A 15,994-nucleotide genomic window follows, 5' to 3' on the forward strand; every position below is an offset into this window, starting at 1 on the left:
GCTTCCATACATACATACTTTGTGTAGCAGCATGTGATTTTCATTTTTGAACCTGTGTCCACTGGTAGACGATTGAGAAGTGCTAAGTTTTTTCTCACAACCTTCTGTGAGGAGCAGTGAGAAGTATACCAACTGCCAATGCTACGTCATAGCCTAGCAGCTGCTGTAGCAAGGACAATTATTGTCAACACCTCTGTCTTCTACATGGTTTGGCACATCCTTTATCCATATCTTGATTCTCTAGCCCTTGGCTTTAGTATTACCTGGATCAGCATAGGATGCTGAAGCAGCTACAAAGGCAGCCTAACAAAGTGCTGGTAGACATTAAAATGAATTTACTTTAATCATTTAATGACTAGATGAAATGGGATATTCTTAATGAATAAACTCCATGAAATGCTGAGCCTAAGCCTGACAAATGTTAATGCTTTCATGGCTGAATACTGGAAGGAAGCTATGTTTCTTCAGTACTTTACCAGTGCTAGCAGAAGGCATCCAGCTTCCAACTCTAGGCAAACTGAAGCCTTCTTTCTCTGTTTTAGTGGAACTAGCATGGATTAGTGGAGTAATACAGCTGTACTCCTAGATGATTACTTGATTTAGCTGTGTTTTAATAAGAGTACAACAGTATATGAAGAAGAAGCTAATATTCCTCATTATGTTTCAGTTTCATACAAATAGGGTTCAAACAGACACCATATTCACTCCTGTGATCAAAACTGTATATTCACTCTGATTATGCTGTGATGGCAGGATTTCTTTTTAACAGAAGTTCAAAGGTATCTACATACATCTGCCAGTGATTTTTTTTAAATAAGCATGCTGTACCTACACGTTTAATCAGATCCAGAGAACACTTCATACTTAAAAACAAAAAAAGAAAAATCCAGTACCTTGTAGTACCTTGCAGTAGGCTTCTGAATTTTTGTTTAGAATTTTAAGATGGGAATCATGTTCCTAGCTAAACAATTGCTCCGAGCATTTCTGTCTTATAAAAACAACAACAACAACAACAACAAAAACACCTCCCCAAAAAACAGTAGTAGATGTCATGACCAACTCCTTTCCCCAGCCTGTTGAGTCAAAAGTTCAAGAATGTAACTTCCAATCAAGGCACAAAATCATTTACTGACTCCTTCTTCCACCGTTCTCTTCTCATTTTCCCCTTCCTCTTGAAAGAAAAAAAAAAAAAGTTGGTGTAACAATGTCGTATATTAACAGACATTAAATTCAATTCAGTAAGTCTTAGCTGTATCTGAAATAAGTTCTGTCTATTTTGAATTTAGTTTAATTAGATGAACAGCACATTTTCAGCAGATTCTTGTTCATTTTCTGCGTTCACCTTGAAGTGGAGGGGATGGAGGAAAAAGCCACAGCAGTTTCATGCATATTTTTCAAGAAACTTTATGTGGAAGTCTTTCATTTTCTCCAGTAGGATCTTCAGCTTTTCTATTGGAGGAAGTATGGTCATTCTGAAAAATAATATTTAGAAGAAAAAATATATATCCAACATTGTCTTCAGAACAAACTGATGTGTAATCTTGACACAGATGTTGACTTATCTCAGGGCAATGCTAGTAATATGTAAATCTAAATATCTGTTTTGATGTGGTGCTCTATTTTTTTGCATTTTTATTTTTATGCTTTAATCAAATATTAAACTGGAGCAATTAGATTCCATTGGTTAATGTATAGGAATTACAGAACTTTTATTTTTTTTGCCGAGTGATACAAAACATTATCAGGAAGAAAAATCAGTGAGTCAGTTTCCATTTTGGTGGCAGTTATGTCAAATACTTTTTTGTTTAGTATGAAGGGCTGGTGATTATGAGTAGATGTACATTTCTTTCTGAATTGAAAATTTAAATACAATTTAAACAATGTAACATCCCACACTGCATGTTTAAGTCCCCCTTTTCCTTCAGCATAATCTGAAGATCACATTGAGTTATCAGCCTGTACACAAGAATTACAGAGGAAAAAAAACAAACAAACATTTTTCTACACATGTACAGGGATGGACTTGCAACAGCTTTTCCCTGGAGCTGCATGCACCCGGACATCTAACTCAGCTCTCTGTACTGCTGAGCTTGCATAGCTAATGGTACTCTCTGTTACATTGCTTCAGACCAAACAAGACTAAATTCCATGATAAACTGCAGCTATCCGTGGCTTGATTCTAATAAAATGTTGTTTATTGGAAGCAAGAGCAATGGACTCTATATTCAGTTTTGGTATTAAAAGATGTAGTCCAATTTCTTGTTTCAGTAAACAAAGTAATTCAGTGTGTGTAGAGCAGATTTATAGGGGAAGGTACTGCATCTTTCACATGATTTCTCCATATTGAAACACTGTTTAATTCCCCTCCGCTTATTAATGCCTTAGCCGACTTTAAAGCTTAGAGTATAAGCTACTAATTATTGTTTTTATTTGTGGAGAAGACATTTCCAATGTCAGCGTATAAAAATAGAATAAAGCTATATCAGCAAGCTGGGAAAACACTGTAAAAACCCAAACAGCTCATCTAGCAGATCAGGTCTGTTCAACAGAAAATGTCAGTAGAGTGAGACGACATCAATGTAAATAAGATTCCTTATATTTAGTCAGAAAATAAAGTATTGGGATGGTACTTAGTTTATTACAGTTCATTTGATTTTAAATCAACAGAAACTGTACCTGAAATGGTAGCTCCCTTCTCTTTGGCCAAATCCACTTCCAGGTACAACACAAATTCCAGTCTCTTCCAGAAGTTTCATGCAATATAGCATGTCGGGTGCCATTTTATGAGCCTAGTGGAGTGGATGCTTTGGAATTAATGAAGTCAAAATATTCCAAATAACTATAACTCATTTAATGACTTTTTTTTTCCCTGAAACCTTGTCTTGCATTGTTAGTTCCTATTTTAACTATTACTAAATACGTGAAGAACAATTCCTAATTATACAGTTCACACTTAATTAAAAAACGGTAATTCATGGAGGAGCAAGGGTAAAGAACCTACATAAAACACTTGCTTTGAAAGAAAGCTTCTAGATAATTTTGTTTTACTCCTTGACTGGCTTGTAGCTTTTTGTCAAAAGTCTCAAAATCGTATTTACAAAAATCTAAGCTACTGACATTTGACAAAATGAAATTAGAGCGGTGTGTTCCAGTTCTGTTAGCAGTTACTATTTTTTCCCTTGAATTATCTGCTGACTAGAAAGTCCCCTGATTAATAACTATGGAAGTTCTTACATACATGCAGGTTATACACCTTGTCACAGAATCAGCAGAAAGAGCCCTGTTTTTGCCCTCAGCTACGTACTTATAATTCCCTTTAAAAAATGTATGTTACATATTGGGTAATAGAGCTCCAGCTAGGAACAAGACTTGTCATTTAGTGATATAATTGACTGACCCCAATGAGGGGAAAAAAAAAAAAGAAAAAAAAAAAGAAAAAAAAGCAATTGTGCAGAACTAAAATTGGTAAGACAACCTCCCTCTCTCTTTCCTATGCTTGCTGAATGTGGCTTCTTTACAGGGTCAGTAGTGTTCAGCTGGTCACAGTCCCAGGCACATAACCTGGCCCAACCTAGCCTGGGCAGGGGCAGCAATCTGGAATGTGCATGAGTCCAGCTACTTGTCTGTCCTGTGACTTTATTTAACACTACCCTCCCTGGTTAGCATTCTCAACCTGGATGTCTTACAAGCGTAGAGAAATGCTCTGTTTATTTTTTAAGTAAAGGTCGTGTTACATTTAAGATCATACATAGCCAATGAAGTCCTTTTTTTTACATGGCCTTACTCTACCTCTGGAATAAAAGTCCATCGTTAAAAGTAGCAGGCATAAGCATGTGAAGGTTAAAATGGACTGGAAAAAATGGATGACTGACCTTTGCCTCCTCAATGGCTTTGGCAGGGATAAAGATCCGTGGGAAAGCATACATAGCTCCTTGAAGTGGATTGCAGTGAACTCCTGGTACCTTGTTAAACATGTCTTCTGTCAGTTTTGCTTTTTTGGCAAGATTGTTCAAAACAGACTCCTTCTCCTGTTTAAAAGGAAGGTGTTCAGTTTGGCATATTTGAAGTGGCAGCAAAAATGCTAGAGAAAAAAGGGATGCTTCAAGGAGCCTACCCAGAATTAAGCATTTCTAGGACTCTGCTGAGCTTTCAGAACAAGTGATGCTCCTAAATCCAGTCTTACTTTTACAGCCAGCAATGCAAAAAAAGGCATTAGCAAGACATAACTATGAAGTGTTATAGATAGACAAAAACCTGCTCAAACCTCTATCTGCATGTCCTGTTCTTCCTTCTAAGCGTCCACCCTTGGCTATTTTCAGAGACCATGTTACCTGAACCTTTGGTCTGACTCAATACTGTAATTTATTAAGCCATATTTTGTTTCATTTGTACAGGTGAAAAAATATATGTATACTTTAACACAGAATGCCATATAGTTCAGTGTATAAAGGGATACCTAAGAACCAGGCTGAGTTTATAACTCTGTTTGAACTTATATTCCTCTTTAGATTTAGTAAAAGCAAATATATATATGTATTTTTTTCTTATGCTAAACACAGAAGAAAAGTTGAACTTAGCAGCAGAAGAGGTGATTTAATAATGTCTTCTTAGCTTTCCTTTGGCTCCTAAGCAAAAGAACCATAAAAGGAATAAAAAATATTTTTAAGGTAGATATATTCAGTTAATATAAAAACAAACAAAAAAACAACTGCATAGTTCTGTAAAATGAAGAAAAAGGCCTGGTCTCTATGCATATTTTGAGTTCACGGTGCACAGGATAGGTTTAGGAAATGTACAACAGAATAAGCATGTTATCACTGACCTTTATGAACTGTGAATAGGATTCTTCTCCAGGTACTGGAGGATTAACTACAATATCCATTGCTGCTTGTCCTGAGACTGGAGAACAAATGCGAACAGAAAGCAGCTTAACAAGCTGTCCTTTCATTTCTGGGTGCAAGTTAATGACCTCCATATAACCTCCTCTGTAGCCACATCTATGGAGTGAACAGAAAAGATCAGTTGGCCCCAAGTGTATATATGCACTTTTATATGTGTGTGTGTATGTATATATATATATACATACCTATATATAAAAAACACCTATATAAAAAAAATACTGGAAAAGCGATGAAAATAATTGCAAAAGTGGCAAGAGAGTTAAGATCTTGCAATATGTAACACACGGGTGTTGAAACAGCTGCTATAGTCATTGTTCTAAGATGGCACTAAATACCATGCCATTAAGCTCTAGTATCCCATACAGGGAAAATAGCGTACATGTGGCTTCCCTGTTGGACAAGTTAACTATTAACATGGACTGTTTTCTCTTCAGAACAAGCACATACAGCTGTCACAGAATGCATTTAATCAGAACATTCTTTTTGTTCCATCTCTTCCTCTCCAAAACAACCAAACCCAAACAATTGTAATATTAAATGTCCTAGTGACATTAAATGTACTTAAGCTGTTCTGTTGGATTTTGGAGAGCCTCTTTTCCTTTATCACAGGTTTAGGACTGTAGGATTTCAGCTTTGTGGAACAGAGGCATTCGGTGTCTGAAATAAATACATTCATAATGTTGAACTATTCAGTACATTGAAAACCACAGGGCTAATTCATCACAGCTTAAATGTTTGTTTTCTTTTTCTTAACATTTTTTTAAATTAAAATCAGTAGAAGACACTGGATTACCTTCAGGTCACTAATGAAAAATGTCTGTCCAATCAGATTAACAGGGGAGGTGAAAAATTAAATTAAAAATTAAAATTAAAATGTTAAATGAAAACAGACTTACTCGCCCATGTATCCCTTAGATGTAGAGTGAAAAGAGGCCAGTTCAACATTGTTATAGTACTCAGGTCCCATCTCATACAGAATCTTTTTGAAGGAATGAAACTGGCATCCTTCAGAGTACACATTGTCCTGGTAAACCTGAACAGTCAGAAGACATTAATGTACTCTGTTCCTCCAGCTAACGATAAAAGACGGCCTTTTAGAGAGCCAGATCTGAACTGAAGAAACAGTTGTTACACTTGAAACTTAAGCCTTTAGAGGACACAAGGTTCTTTGTTAAGTAATAGTTACTGTAATGATGTGTTTTATCTCACGTAGCCATACTTAATAGTTTAGCCTTTGGAAAAACATTGAACTTCTTTATATAATTTACCCTTGACTTGTACATTTAAATTGATTTTCCTTCTGTTGCTTTCATTTTAAGTGCTCTGAAAATCACACAGGTTTTTAGGTCAGTTCTAGCAAAGTCTCTTCCTCGTGTTTCCTGCTTGTGTCCCCTACACTTTCTCTCTAGTTCAAATCCAGATCGAGCCACCTTTCATTAACCCCCCAATATTAATAATCTCATATGTTTGTCCATGTCTTTATATGATAATAGAGAATCTGTTCTTTAAAATGCACCACTACCACATATGGAACAAAGTTACATTTTTTATGCTTACTCTTAGCTCTGCTTTTGAGGGAACAGAATACACCCTTACCTCATCAGCCAGAAGAAAAAGTTTCTCTTCCCAAGCAAAGTGTATCACATCTTCAATGCACTTTCTGCTTTGCACCTGTCCTATAGTTTGATTTTTAAAGCAAGAAAAATAAAGTTAGTGGAGCATACAGACAAATCTTTTAGTGCAGACCTACTTAGACAACTACCTTTTCAATAAGATGCTCCTCTGTCTCAGAAAAGGGCTGTTGAATTTTAGAATACAATTCACTAAGTCTGAAATCAAGGAACATTTTTAGAGGTGTTATGGTTCAAGGCAACTTAGTCCATCCCAAACAAAGGAAGCATGAGCATCAGTAATTTACTAACAGTAGTCTGTGTATAAGTGATCATTTGAAATCCTCACATGTGTAATGATTGAACAGGTTATTTCACAATGCAGTTTAAGCACAAGTTTGACAGATAATTGCAAGGAGATGAATTATTGTGTTCCTGTTTGTGAGCCAAGCCACAGTAATTGACACTGTGCCTTCCTGACTCAAGTAAGATGTATTGACTCAAGCCAACTTTCTGCAGTGAGCTATGAATATATACACATAGATTTTTACTGCAGTTCACCTGACAAGCAACATAAAGACCACTTACGACTGTTTACAGTCATTTAATTTTATTTGTTACCTTCCATCCCCAAGCCACTAATAGTAATGCAAAATAATGTTAATAAACATGATGTGTATAATGATAACTGACAATTGTCTCGTCCTAGTAGTCTCAAATAGGTTGAAGAAAATGAATCTTATTTGAAAGTTTGATTTCTTTTAGCTTGGTGAAGGAGCCCTGGTCCTTCTGTATTTGTCACACTATTTTCACAAGTGTTCCACTTGATCCCATGGAAGCCTTAGGATTTCTGCAGGAATATTGCTGAGATAGGAATCTTCCCACTGAGTCCAGCTCATGCAAGAATAGCTGCAACTTCACAGCTCAAACAAATCTGGAACAGTGCAAGCTAGTTTCTCACTAAGCAACCTCAACTGTGCAAAGAAAGAAATCTTTCCAAGAGGGGCAGTGCTTGCCACTGAGTTCAGAGTCATCTGCAGTCATTGCCTTACAGGCATCTTAGAGACGAGATCCTTGATACAGACCAAAAGTGACTGAAAGTCATTCCCCAAGACTGTAGAAGTTAAATGGAAGCAATGACTTCAGATGTGATGCAGTGAAGTGAACCTGCTCCCTTCTCTCTCCCCAAGTTGCTGGAATTCCATGATACCAAAAAGAAGTTTCTGAAAGTATGCTGTACCATCCTACATAAAGTACTGATCTCTAGAGCTCAGCTTTAAATATTTGATACGTATTTTGGATTTGCCTGCAATGTCAAATGAATGAAAGAGAAACAAAAAATGTATTAGAAAAACATCAATACAAACATCAATACAAGAAAACCACTACAGACCTGTGGGATTTCCTGGGTTGATGATGCAGAGGACTTTTGGATGGCAATATGCCTTAGCTTCATTCAAGGAGCGGCGAAGTTCATTCACATCTAGAGACCAGCAATTTTCTTCATCCAAATAGTAGTTCACCTGGATGGCACCGAGTTCAGATATGGCTGCTGAATATAAGGGATACTGTGGTATAGGGATCATCACTCCTGTTCGGGATTTTCCACCTCCTGAGACCAGGATCTTTAGAATTGTCTGGGGAAAAAGTAGGAAAAAAAAAGTCCTAAGTCAGAATTATTAGTATACTCTAGAATATGTTGTTGATCTTTCTTCTTAAAAGAATCTAGAGTTAAGATAGATTTCTAAAAGCTGACGGTCCTTTCCTTGCATCAAAGAGTGTGTTTTTTTTTCAAGTTAAGTTACTGACTGGGTAAGAATGGTCTAACTGAGCTTCAGAGAATTCCTCTGCATGTCACAGCTCCTGAACATGATGTCTGATCAACTTCAAAATGTAGAAAAAAAAAATTCTGAGCACAAGGCTAGAGGGAAACTTGGAAAAAGGAATATCTAGATCATGAGTATATGTTTGTTTTTGTTTTTGTTTTTGTTTTTTACTGTGCTCAATTACAGTTAGAAGCAAAGAAGCCTCAGCTAGTTGTTGCTCATTGCCTTCCACTCGTATTGTCCCAGTGAACACAAGAGGCCAAGAAATAAAACCAAAAATTAGCACTGGGGCACATGGAGGTTCTCCTTTGTAATGGGAGACCTGTTTCAGATTAGGAGCAAAAGTGGCCAGGTGGCACCAAAGCTAGAGACTGGCATTATGCTTTCATGTTCAAGAAATACGAGAGAGCAAAAGTCTGCATATCTTAGGATGCATTATATGCACATCTTATGCATTATATGTAATTTATGCCCAGAAAACACAGGCAGAAATGGAATGCTTGTGCTAAGATAAGTCCAGAGGATTTACCTGTTCCCAACAGCTGTGTGTCTGTGTAGGCTTTTTATGTGTGAATTAGATAAAAGAGTACGTTTGGTGTGGGCAGGGGAAAGATTTCTTGCCTTTAGAATCCATGGAGAACTGAAGTACAGGTACAATCAGAGCAGGCATCATTACCAACATGTTATTATAGTGTAAAAACAGAAATAGCACTTCAGATGTAACAGCAGTACCCTTTAAGTTTCCCAAGGTTCTGGAACAAAATCTGCCTTTCTGTGCCTCTCATCACATACTCACTCAGTTGCTAAGCTAATGATTTATAATCAACATCATTTTATACCCACCACTAGTTTAAAAATACCGAGCATCCAACAAATGTAATCAGGAATTAAATGCAAAATTTAAAATAAAGTCTTCAATACTCTGTGTCCCCCATGTTATGGAACAATGGTTGTTCTGTCCTTGGAAGTTCCAAATAATGAGACTCTTTGTACTGCTGACATTTTACCGATGGCAAAATCAAACAAGCATGGTACGGATTTGATGCGCTATGCCAGCTACAAGCTGCCAGTATAACACTCGGCATTGGAAACTAGAAAGCCAATTCTCTAAAGTCATGAGGAGAGCTGTTTATGTCTGAACATTGCCAGTCTGAACTCTGCCACTAGATGTCATTTAAAAACAACAGCAAGCTTTAACAAACAAGTCTGCCTTAAATAAATATATAAATAGATAAATAAATAAATAAGGCAAAGAATTATTGGTTGATGTAATATCAGCAAACGTGCCTGTGTAAAGTAAAAGTCTAACAGAGACAGTTATTTCTCTTAAATGATTACCATCTTTGAACATTGGTTGAAGCCAACACCTAATTTCTCCCAAAGATAGCTATTGAAATGGATCTTTGAGATTTTCACTGGCATTAATCTGCACTAGCAGAGTGTTTATTAGGAAGAAGAGCTCCCAAGACTTCTCACCTCTTTGCCATGGATTGATTGACCTTTAGTGCTTAATGCATTCTAACTATGGAGGACATCATTCAGTCTTAGTGGTCTGTCTCCTATATTTATATTGTAGTGTGTATGTAACTTACACTGCCTATACAAAAGGTACTGGTCAATATATATCAAGAGACTCCATGGGTCTGTTACTTAGCTGGCACCTTAAATCCTCATAATTGGGTGTATTTGTTATCAATTCAGTTTGACTTCAGTATCTATTAGATCAAACTCACAAGAATTTGTGAGACCAGATGTTCAACAGAGATCAATATTTCTGAAGGTAACTAATGACATATAATTTATACCAGGAAGAGACAGGTTTAATTTTAACACTTACAGCAATGCCATCACTTGCCCCAGTGGTAAGATATATGTTATCTGGATCTGCAGGAACTCCTCCATCTCTTCTTTCAATATATGAAGCAACATCTTCACGGATGCAATTTATTCCTTGACTGGCACTGTAAGCTCCTGTGAAAAAGAGAATGAGATGAGAGTTGTGTACAATGAACGTCAGATTTGCTGTTTGCTAGAAAATCCCCTGAGCTGGTGGTATATTATTTTTTTTTTAATATGAAGGCTTTGGATCCCTTTTTTTTGCTTTCCAAAGAGCATGAAAGGGAGTTGGATTGTTGGTAGAGCAAAAGCATTTATTTGGGATGAGACAAATACAATAATTATCACTAACATACAAAAATAATAAACTTAATAAAAGTAGGCTTTAAAGGCTACTTTGCAAACTGGGTCAGCAATCCCATTTTTACTTTCTCCCAGTTGCTTTCATTATGCTGAAAGCCATTTCAGGTCAGTCACAATTATTTAAGTAATGAGAACAAAGAACAGGGGTGGCATGTGCAATAGGAGAGAAAATAACTTTTTAAAAATTCATGACAAAAATAAGATTTTTATTTGCAATATGAAAAGAACATGAAACCATTTCTTCCCAGTCTGAAAAGCAAAAAAATCCTGAACTGCTTCCCTCTGCCTCCACAGCAACTCCCTCAACCATTTGCAGTTACCTGTAGCAGAAACATCTAGTATCACACCAGTACACAAGGCTTGTGAAGTTTACAGAGCATAACTAATAATCTAATAAAGTAAGATTTTAGATGCTGTGTGCATCATTGCTGAGCGTGTGCAGCGAGTAAACAGTAAAAACAAGTCTAAGCCTAAGTGAGGAATGGATTCAAGCTATGAGGCCTAAGGCTGATGGATGGTGAAGTGACAAATGTACATGTAGTTTAGAACACTGTCATGAACCTGCAGAGTCTTCTCTGCCTTTTGGGTGGAGTGGAATAATTGTGCCTGACTTAACTCTTATCGCTCAGTTATATCCTATAAGTCAGCCTAATAATACTTCTATAGCAGCGCAATTTACAAAGACAAAGAACCTTTGCAAGTACTGTGCAACTGTATGGCACCAAGTGGCTATTCAGGGCACAAAGTTCCCTGATGTCCTAAAAATTGACTTTCACACAACAATAATCTATATTGGGTTTGTATAAGGGTCTTCTACCGCAGCAAGGAAGCCCCTGTTAAAGAGGGGAACAAAGCTAAGCTACCATCCTGTTTTGTGCTCCTTTGAAGGCTGAGTCTCAGTGGGAATATACAGAAGACCTGAATTCAATTTTCAGGCCTATACTTGATTGTACTCAGTTGGTAACTTTGACTAAAACCCATTAGTTTTCACTGTGGCATGCAGATAAATTAAAAAACAAACAAACAAACAATTGAAACCAGTCAAAAAAAAAAAAAAAAAAAAAAAGTCAAAAGAATCCCAGAGTATTTGAACACAATAGAAGTTGAGGATGTGTCTGAGCCATCACATGTGGTCTGGGAGAATGAGACTCAATGCTTCTAGGAGGGTTTTGCCAAATGAATGTTCATTAAAAGTGAGGTTATTTTAGTTCATACCCAGAAGTCAAGTAATTCATATTAAATTTGCAATTAATAGATTTAAGCAGGCCAATATAGATGCAAATACACCACTTCATAACATATATAGATTAAACATATATAGATAAAGCTTAAACATATATAGATTGCAAAATCACTTCTGTGTTGAACTGAAAAATGTTTTAGAAGTTATTTAGAACACAGCACTTAAAGCTACGTGGAAGGATCAGTTTTTGACTTCTGATTTTTTCCAAGAAAGCAAATTCCTCTGTCTCGGCCACAGAAAGCAGCAACAGGTTTTCAAACTGTCAGTGAAGTGCTCGGAGTCAGCGCCACGCAGCTGCAATTTCACTCAGGCTGCGTATTTACGGAGTGCTGTACAGAGGCTGGTGGGTACCTGGGGCCGAGAGCGGGGGCTGATAGATGGTACTGAAGAGACGGGTGGAGAGGAAGTGTAAACCAGTAGAGTAGATCAATAAGGTCTACAGTGTTCTTGGTTTTAGGGAATTCAGAGGGACAGATGTTCTTGGTACATACCATAGCAGGGAAAAAAAAATATCATCCAAGACTGCAGTTTCTGACTTACAGAACTTACATTTATCCACTGAAATTAAAAGGGTGTATTCAGAATGTTGTGAATGTTTCAGGCCTACTTCTGTGCCTACTAAGCTAATGCAAATTACTTGAAATACGTGATGATCTGCTGAAAGAGAGATTTTGTACAGGATCACATATTTCTGAAATATCATACAAGGCTAAATTCCATTCTGCTTAATCCAGAAGTGTGGGACCAAGACTCAGCATTCTGAGAGCTCTTATTACACCCCTAAACTTGAAAATCACCACCGAAAATGACTGATGAAAAATTCGGTTATATCCCCAGTAACTTTCACATGACAACCAGTATCGTGTTGATGAGTTGTTCCTGAGTGAGCTACGAAAGGATTTCATGGAGTCAGAGTAATTTCTCCGTTTTGGTAACTGTATTTTTTATGTTCTCTGTATAGAAACAAAACCAATGCAAAGAAGGCAAGGATAGAATACATTCTATATTAGGCTGTGTTGTTAGGAATAGTCTAAAGCTGAAATACTGCTAATATAACCCCTAATTAGGTTTTGTTTATTTTATTAAGTTTCACCTACCCTAAAAGTATGCCAGAGCAAATAGCCACTGCGATCACAAAGATTAAGAAATACGCCAGTTAATCTCAGATGTACTCTGAAATGTCACTGTTCACTGGTTTTTGGACCTGAAAGAAGGTAGTTTGGTGTGCCAGACTCTTTGCCCTACCCTGTAGCTGTAACACAGCCTTCACAGTAGAATTTTTAGTGACATTTCCCAGATACAAGCAGACATCACAGCTGATAGAGGAGAAGCAATTTGTCCCTTCTATTTTCTCTCTGCTGAATTTGCAACGTTTGTACTTATTTGTGCGTAGATTATATTTGTACTCTTGTGGGAGCACTGGTTGAAGAACAGAGTTCTTTAGTTCTTTTTGGGGTTATTTTGCCTTGGAGAAATGGGGTTCTGATATCTTCAGCTGGAACTATCTGGGATAAATAAAAAGCTACCATGTTCTGAGTGTGCTCTTCCCTCTTTGCAGAGCATTATCACCTTGGTATGCGTGTTTCAGATACCCCAGCTCATATCCTGGCAAACATATTTGTGCAGTTGGTTCAAAATGAAGGTACAGGACTGTGAGCTGGATCAGCTGAGATGACATAAAGTTTGTTGATCCCACCACTACAGTGACTGCATACTTCATGGCAGGGAGAGGAAACATCTAGAGTTGATAAAATTGTAAACAGCCCCTCCTAGGATCGAGCAGGAGACATAGCTGTCAGTTCAGGTCTAACAGATGTCAGAAGATGCCTAAAAGACATTTTTTACAGAAATAGCACTCTGCAACACTTTTCTGGTAGAAAAAAGCTCAGCATTATGTTTATGGTTATGCCTAGAAAGTGTTGTAGTGAGGACCCTGTGAGTGTGTAATCTTTATCTTGCCCTCTTCTGTGACAAGTCTTGTAAAAAATTGCACCGTTACTGCTTATCAGTGGGCCGCACCGAATCTCCTCCTATCATTTTGCCCTAGGCCATCTCCCATTTGTCTTGTAATCATATAGAACAAGATTAGGAAATTTCAGTACTGCACATATTGAAACTACCTTAGTTGATTCTATTGCACATAAAAGCAACTGAAACAGATGCTTACCTAAGCTGTTACCTCCACAACCCTGCAAGATCCGTCTGGCTCGCTTTTTCGCATCTTCTGGAAAACTTGGGCTGTCCAGCAGGTTTGGGTATGTGCACAGTGCCACAACCTAGAGTGCCAAGAAAGCTGTAAATTTGCCACTGCTCAATGGTTATTTCAAGTTGGTAACATTACTGTTAACTTTCCTTGGACATGAAGATCACAACTTAACTTTTTAAAGCTAATTTAAAACAAAGGCTGTTGATGAAGGGTTCGCAGTTGTTTCTTTATGGGTAGTGCTTATAGAAGTGAAGAATCTTATCAGGTTCCAACTTCTGCTACTAAAAGCAGTTATAGAGGTATTAACTCTTTGAATTACAGATGGTAAAGATTGGAGTCAAAGTGAGATCTGCGTAGTGCAAATGCAGCGAAACAGTTCATTATTCAGAATAGGAAATCTGTAAATAGCTCTGTCCTCCACTCTTTGTGTATTACTAGCCCACTTTATTGACAAGAAATAAAGAGTATAAATATGGAGCAGAACTGAAAAATGTGATCAGAGTTTAAAGTCCCAATTTCATGTTCTGTAATCCTTCCCCAAAATAACTTACAGTTATTATCAATATGAAGTTGTGAGAAATAATTAAAAAAGACGTGGTGGTGTAGAACATAGTAAAAGTAGAAACAGCACCTAGCAGAATTACATTTTTGAAGAAATGTAAGACAAATCTAGAGGCCTTGCTTGAGATCAGCTTTGATTTGCTCCAGTCTCTCTCATGTTTACGTTCACATGGTGTAATATGGATTGGCTGTTGTCATCTTGTGGGCAAGTGACTGAAGAATTAAACTGAATGCACATGCAGTCATGGGGAAGAAGGATTTCCCATTTACCCAGTATTTTATTTAATAATATTGGATCTGAATTAATTTGAAAGAAGCTCTGTTTTTTCTAGCTTGTATAGCTCAGTTTTATAATCTTGGCACATGGACCTCCAGATTTATATGGCTTCAGTTTGGCCTCTGAAATTCTCTGAATTTATAGTATTATAGGCTCATGATTTTACACGTGTGTGTAAGGGATGTTCAGAAACTGTTTTTACTTGTAAGCTTTTTATTTAAAGAGTATAAAAATACTTTTATTAAATAACACAGTAATATAAAATTTGAGTAGTATAAAAATAGTATTTATTGAAATACCATAGTGGGTGGTGGTTTCTTTTTTGTTTGTTTGTTTGTTTGTTTGTTTTCCCCCAGCATACTGCTGCAAAATCAGGAGTAGTACAACTAGTTGCACCCAACTGCAAGCAGATTTTAAGTATACTGTCAGATGAAGAAAAGCTTTTTTTTTTTTTTCCTTAAGAACAATTGCTATCTTTTCTAAAGTGCATTACTGATAACAAATGTGCTGAATGATAATATAGAAGTATCAGGAGAAAGGATGGATGGGCAATGATCTCAAAAGTAAGGAAAGCTACTGTGTTAGTTATAGGACTTCTAGCAGAAATCCAAACTTGTAATTCTTTATCAAAGGCTTACAAGTATAAATGCATGTAAGGAATCATTAATATTAGTAAGAGAGTCAAACATGTTAAGGTATTCTTCATAATATAATCAAAAAAAGCAACAATAATATTTTATTATATTCTTACCTGACGAAGGAAGGTGATTGGCCTCTGTCCCATTGCATGTGCATCTCCAATGTTGGCTTTAATTACTTCAGTAAAAGGTTTTTTGATTCCCTAGAAGGAGAAAATTCACAATGGGCTGTTAGGGCTGAAACAGATGATAAAGAATTCCTTTTTGTCATATGGCTGTAAGTAAACAGTGCATAATCTCAGAAAAGAAAGAAGTTTAAAGCTTAATGCATTTCTTTACAATAGCAGATCATAAATGCTTTATAGAAATGATGCTGTGACACAGTTTTAAATGACTGATAGTCTTTTTTTTTTTTTTTTTTTTTTGTTAAAGTGTTTGTTCATTTTTCTGCTAGCTGCAAGTAAGAGATTGACTTGCCTGGCAACTGCAGTGTGAGGTAGAAAAGCCAAAAGAAAGGCTTTCTGAATTGCCAG

The 15,994-nt window shown here is 36.8% G+C and overlaps 1 protein-coding gene across 1 annotated transcript; it reads right to left on the bottom strand.

The window, feature by feature from the left end:
• Positions 1 to 1,381: 1,381 nt before the first annotated feature.
• Positions 1,382 to 15,622, bottom strand: GPT2 (glutamic--pyruvic transaminase 2; the record flags this gene model as incomplete). Its single annotated transcript, XM_084294655.1, has 10 exons — positions 15,575 to 15,622; positions 13,947 to 14,055; positions 10,175 to 10,308; positions 7,905 to 8,148; positions 6,498 to 6,577; positions 5,798 to 5,934; positions 4,823 to 4,997; positions 3,873 to 4,028; positions 2,677 to 2,789; positions 1,382 to 1,472 (listed from the first exon to the last, which is right to left on the bottom strand). Exons 1-10 carry the CDS (start codon positions 15,605 to 15,607, stop codon positions 1,382 to 1,384), a joined length of 1,272 nt encoding a protein of 423 aa, XP_084150781.1. The 5' UTR covers positions 15,608 to 15,622.
• Between the last annotated feature and the right edge of the window lie 372 nt (positions 15,623 to 15,994).

This window comes from Netta rufina, assembly GCF_964035555.1.
Source record: "Netta rufina genome assembly, chromosome: 13".
NCBI lineage: Eukaryota > Metazoa > Chordata > Aves > Anseriformes > Anatidae > Netta > Netta rufina.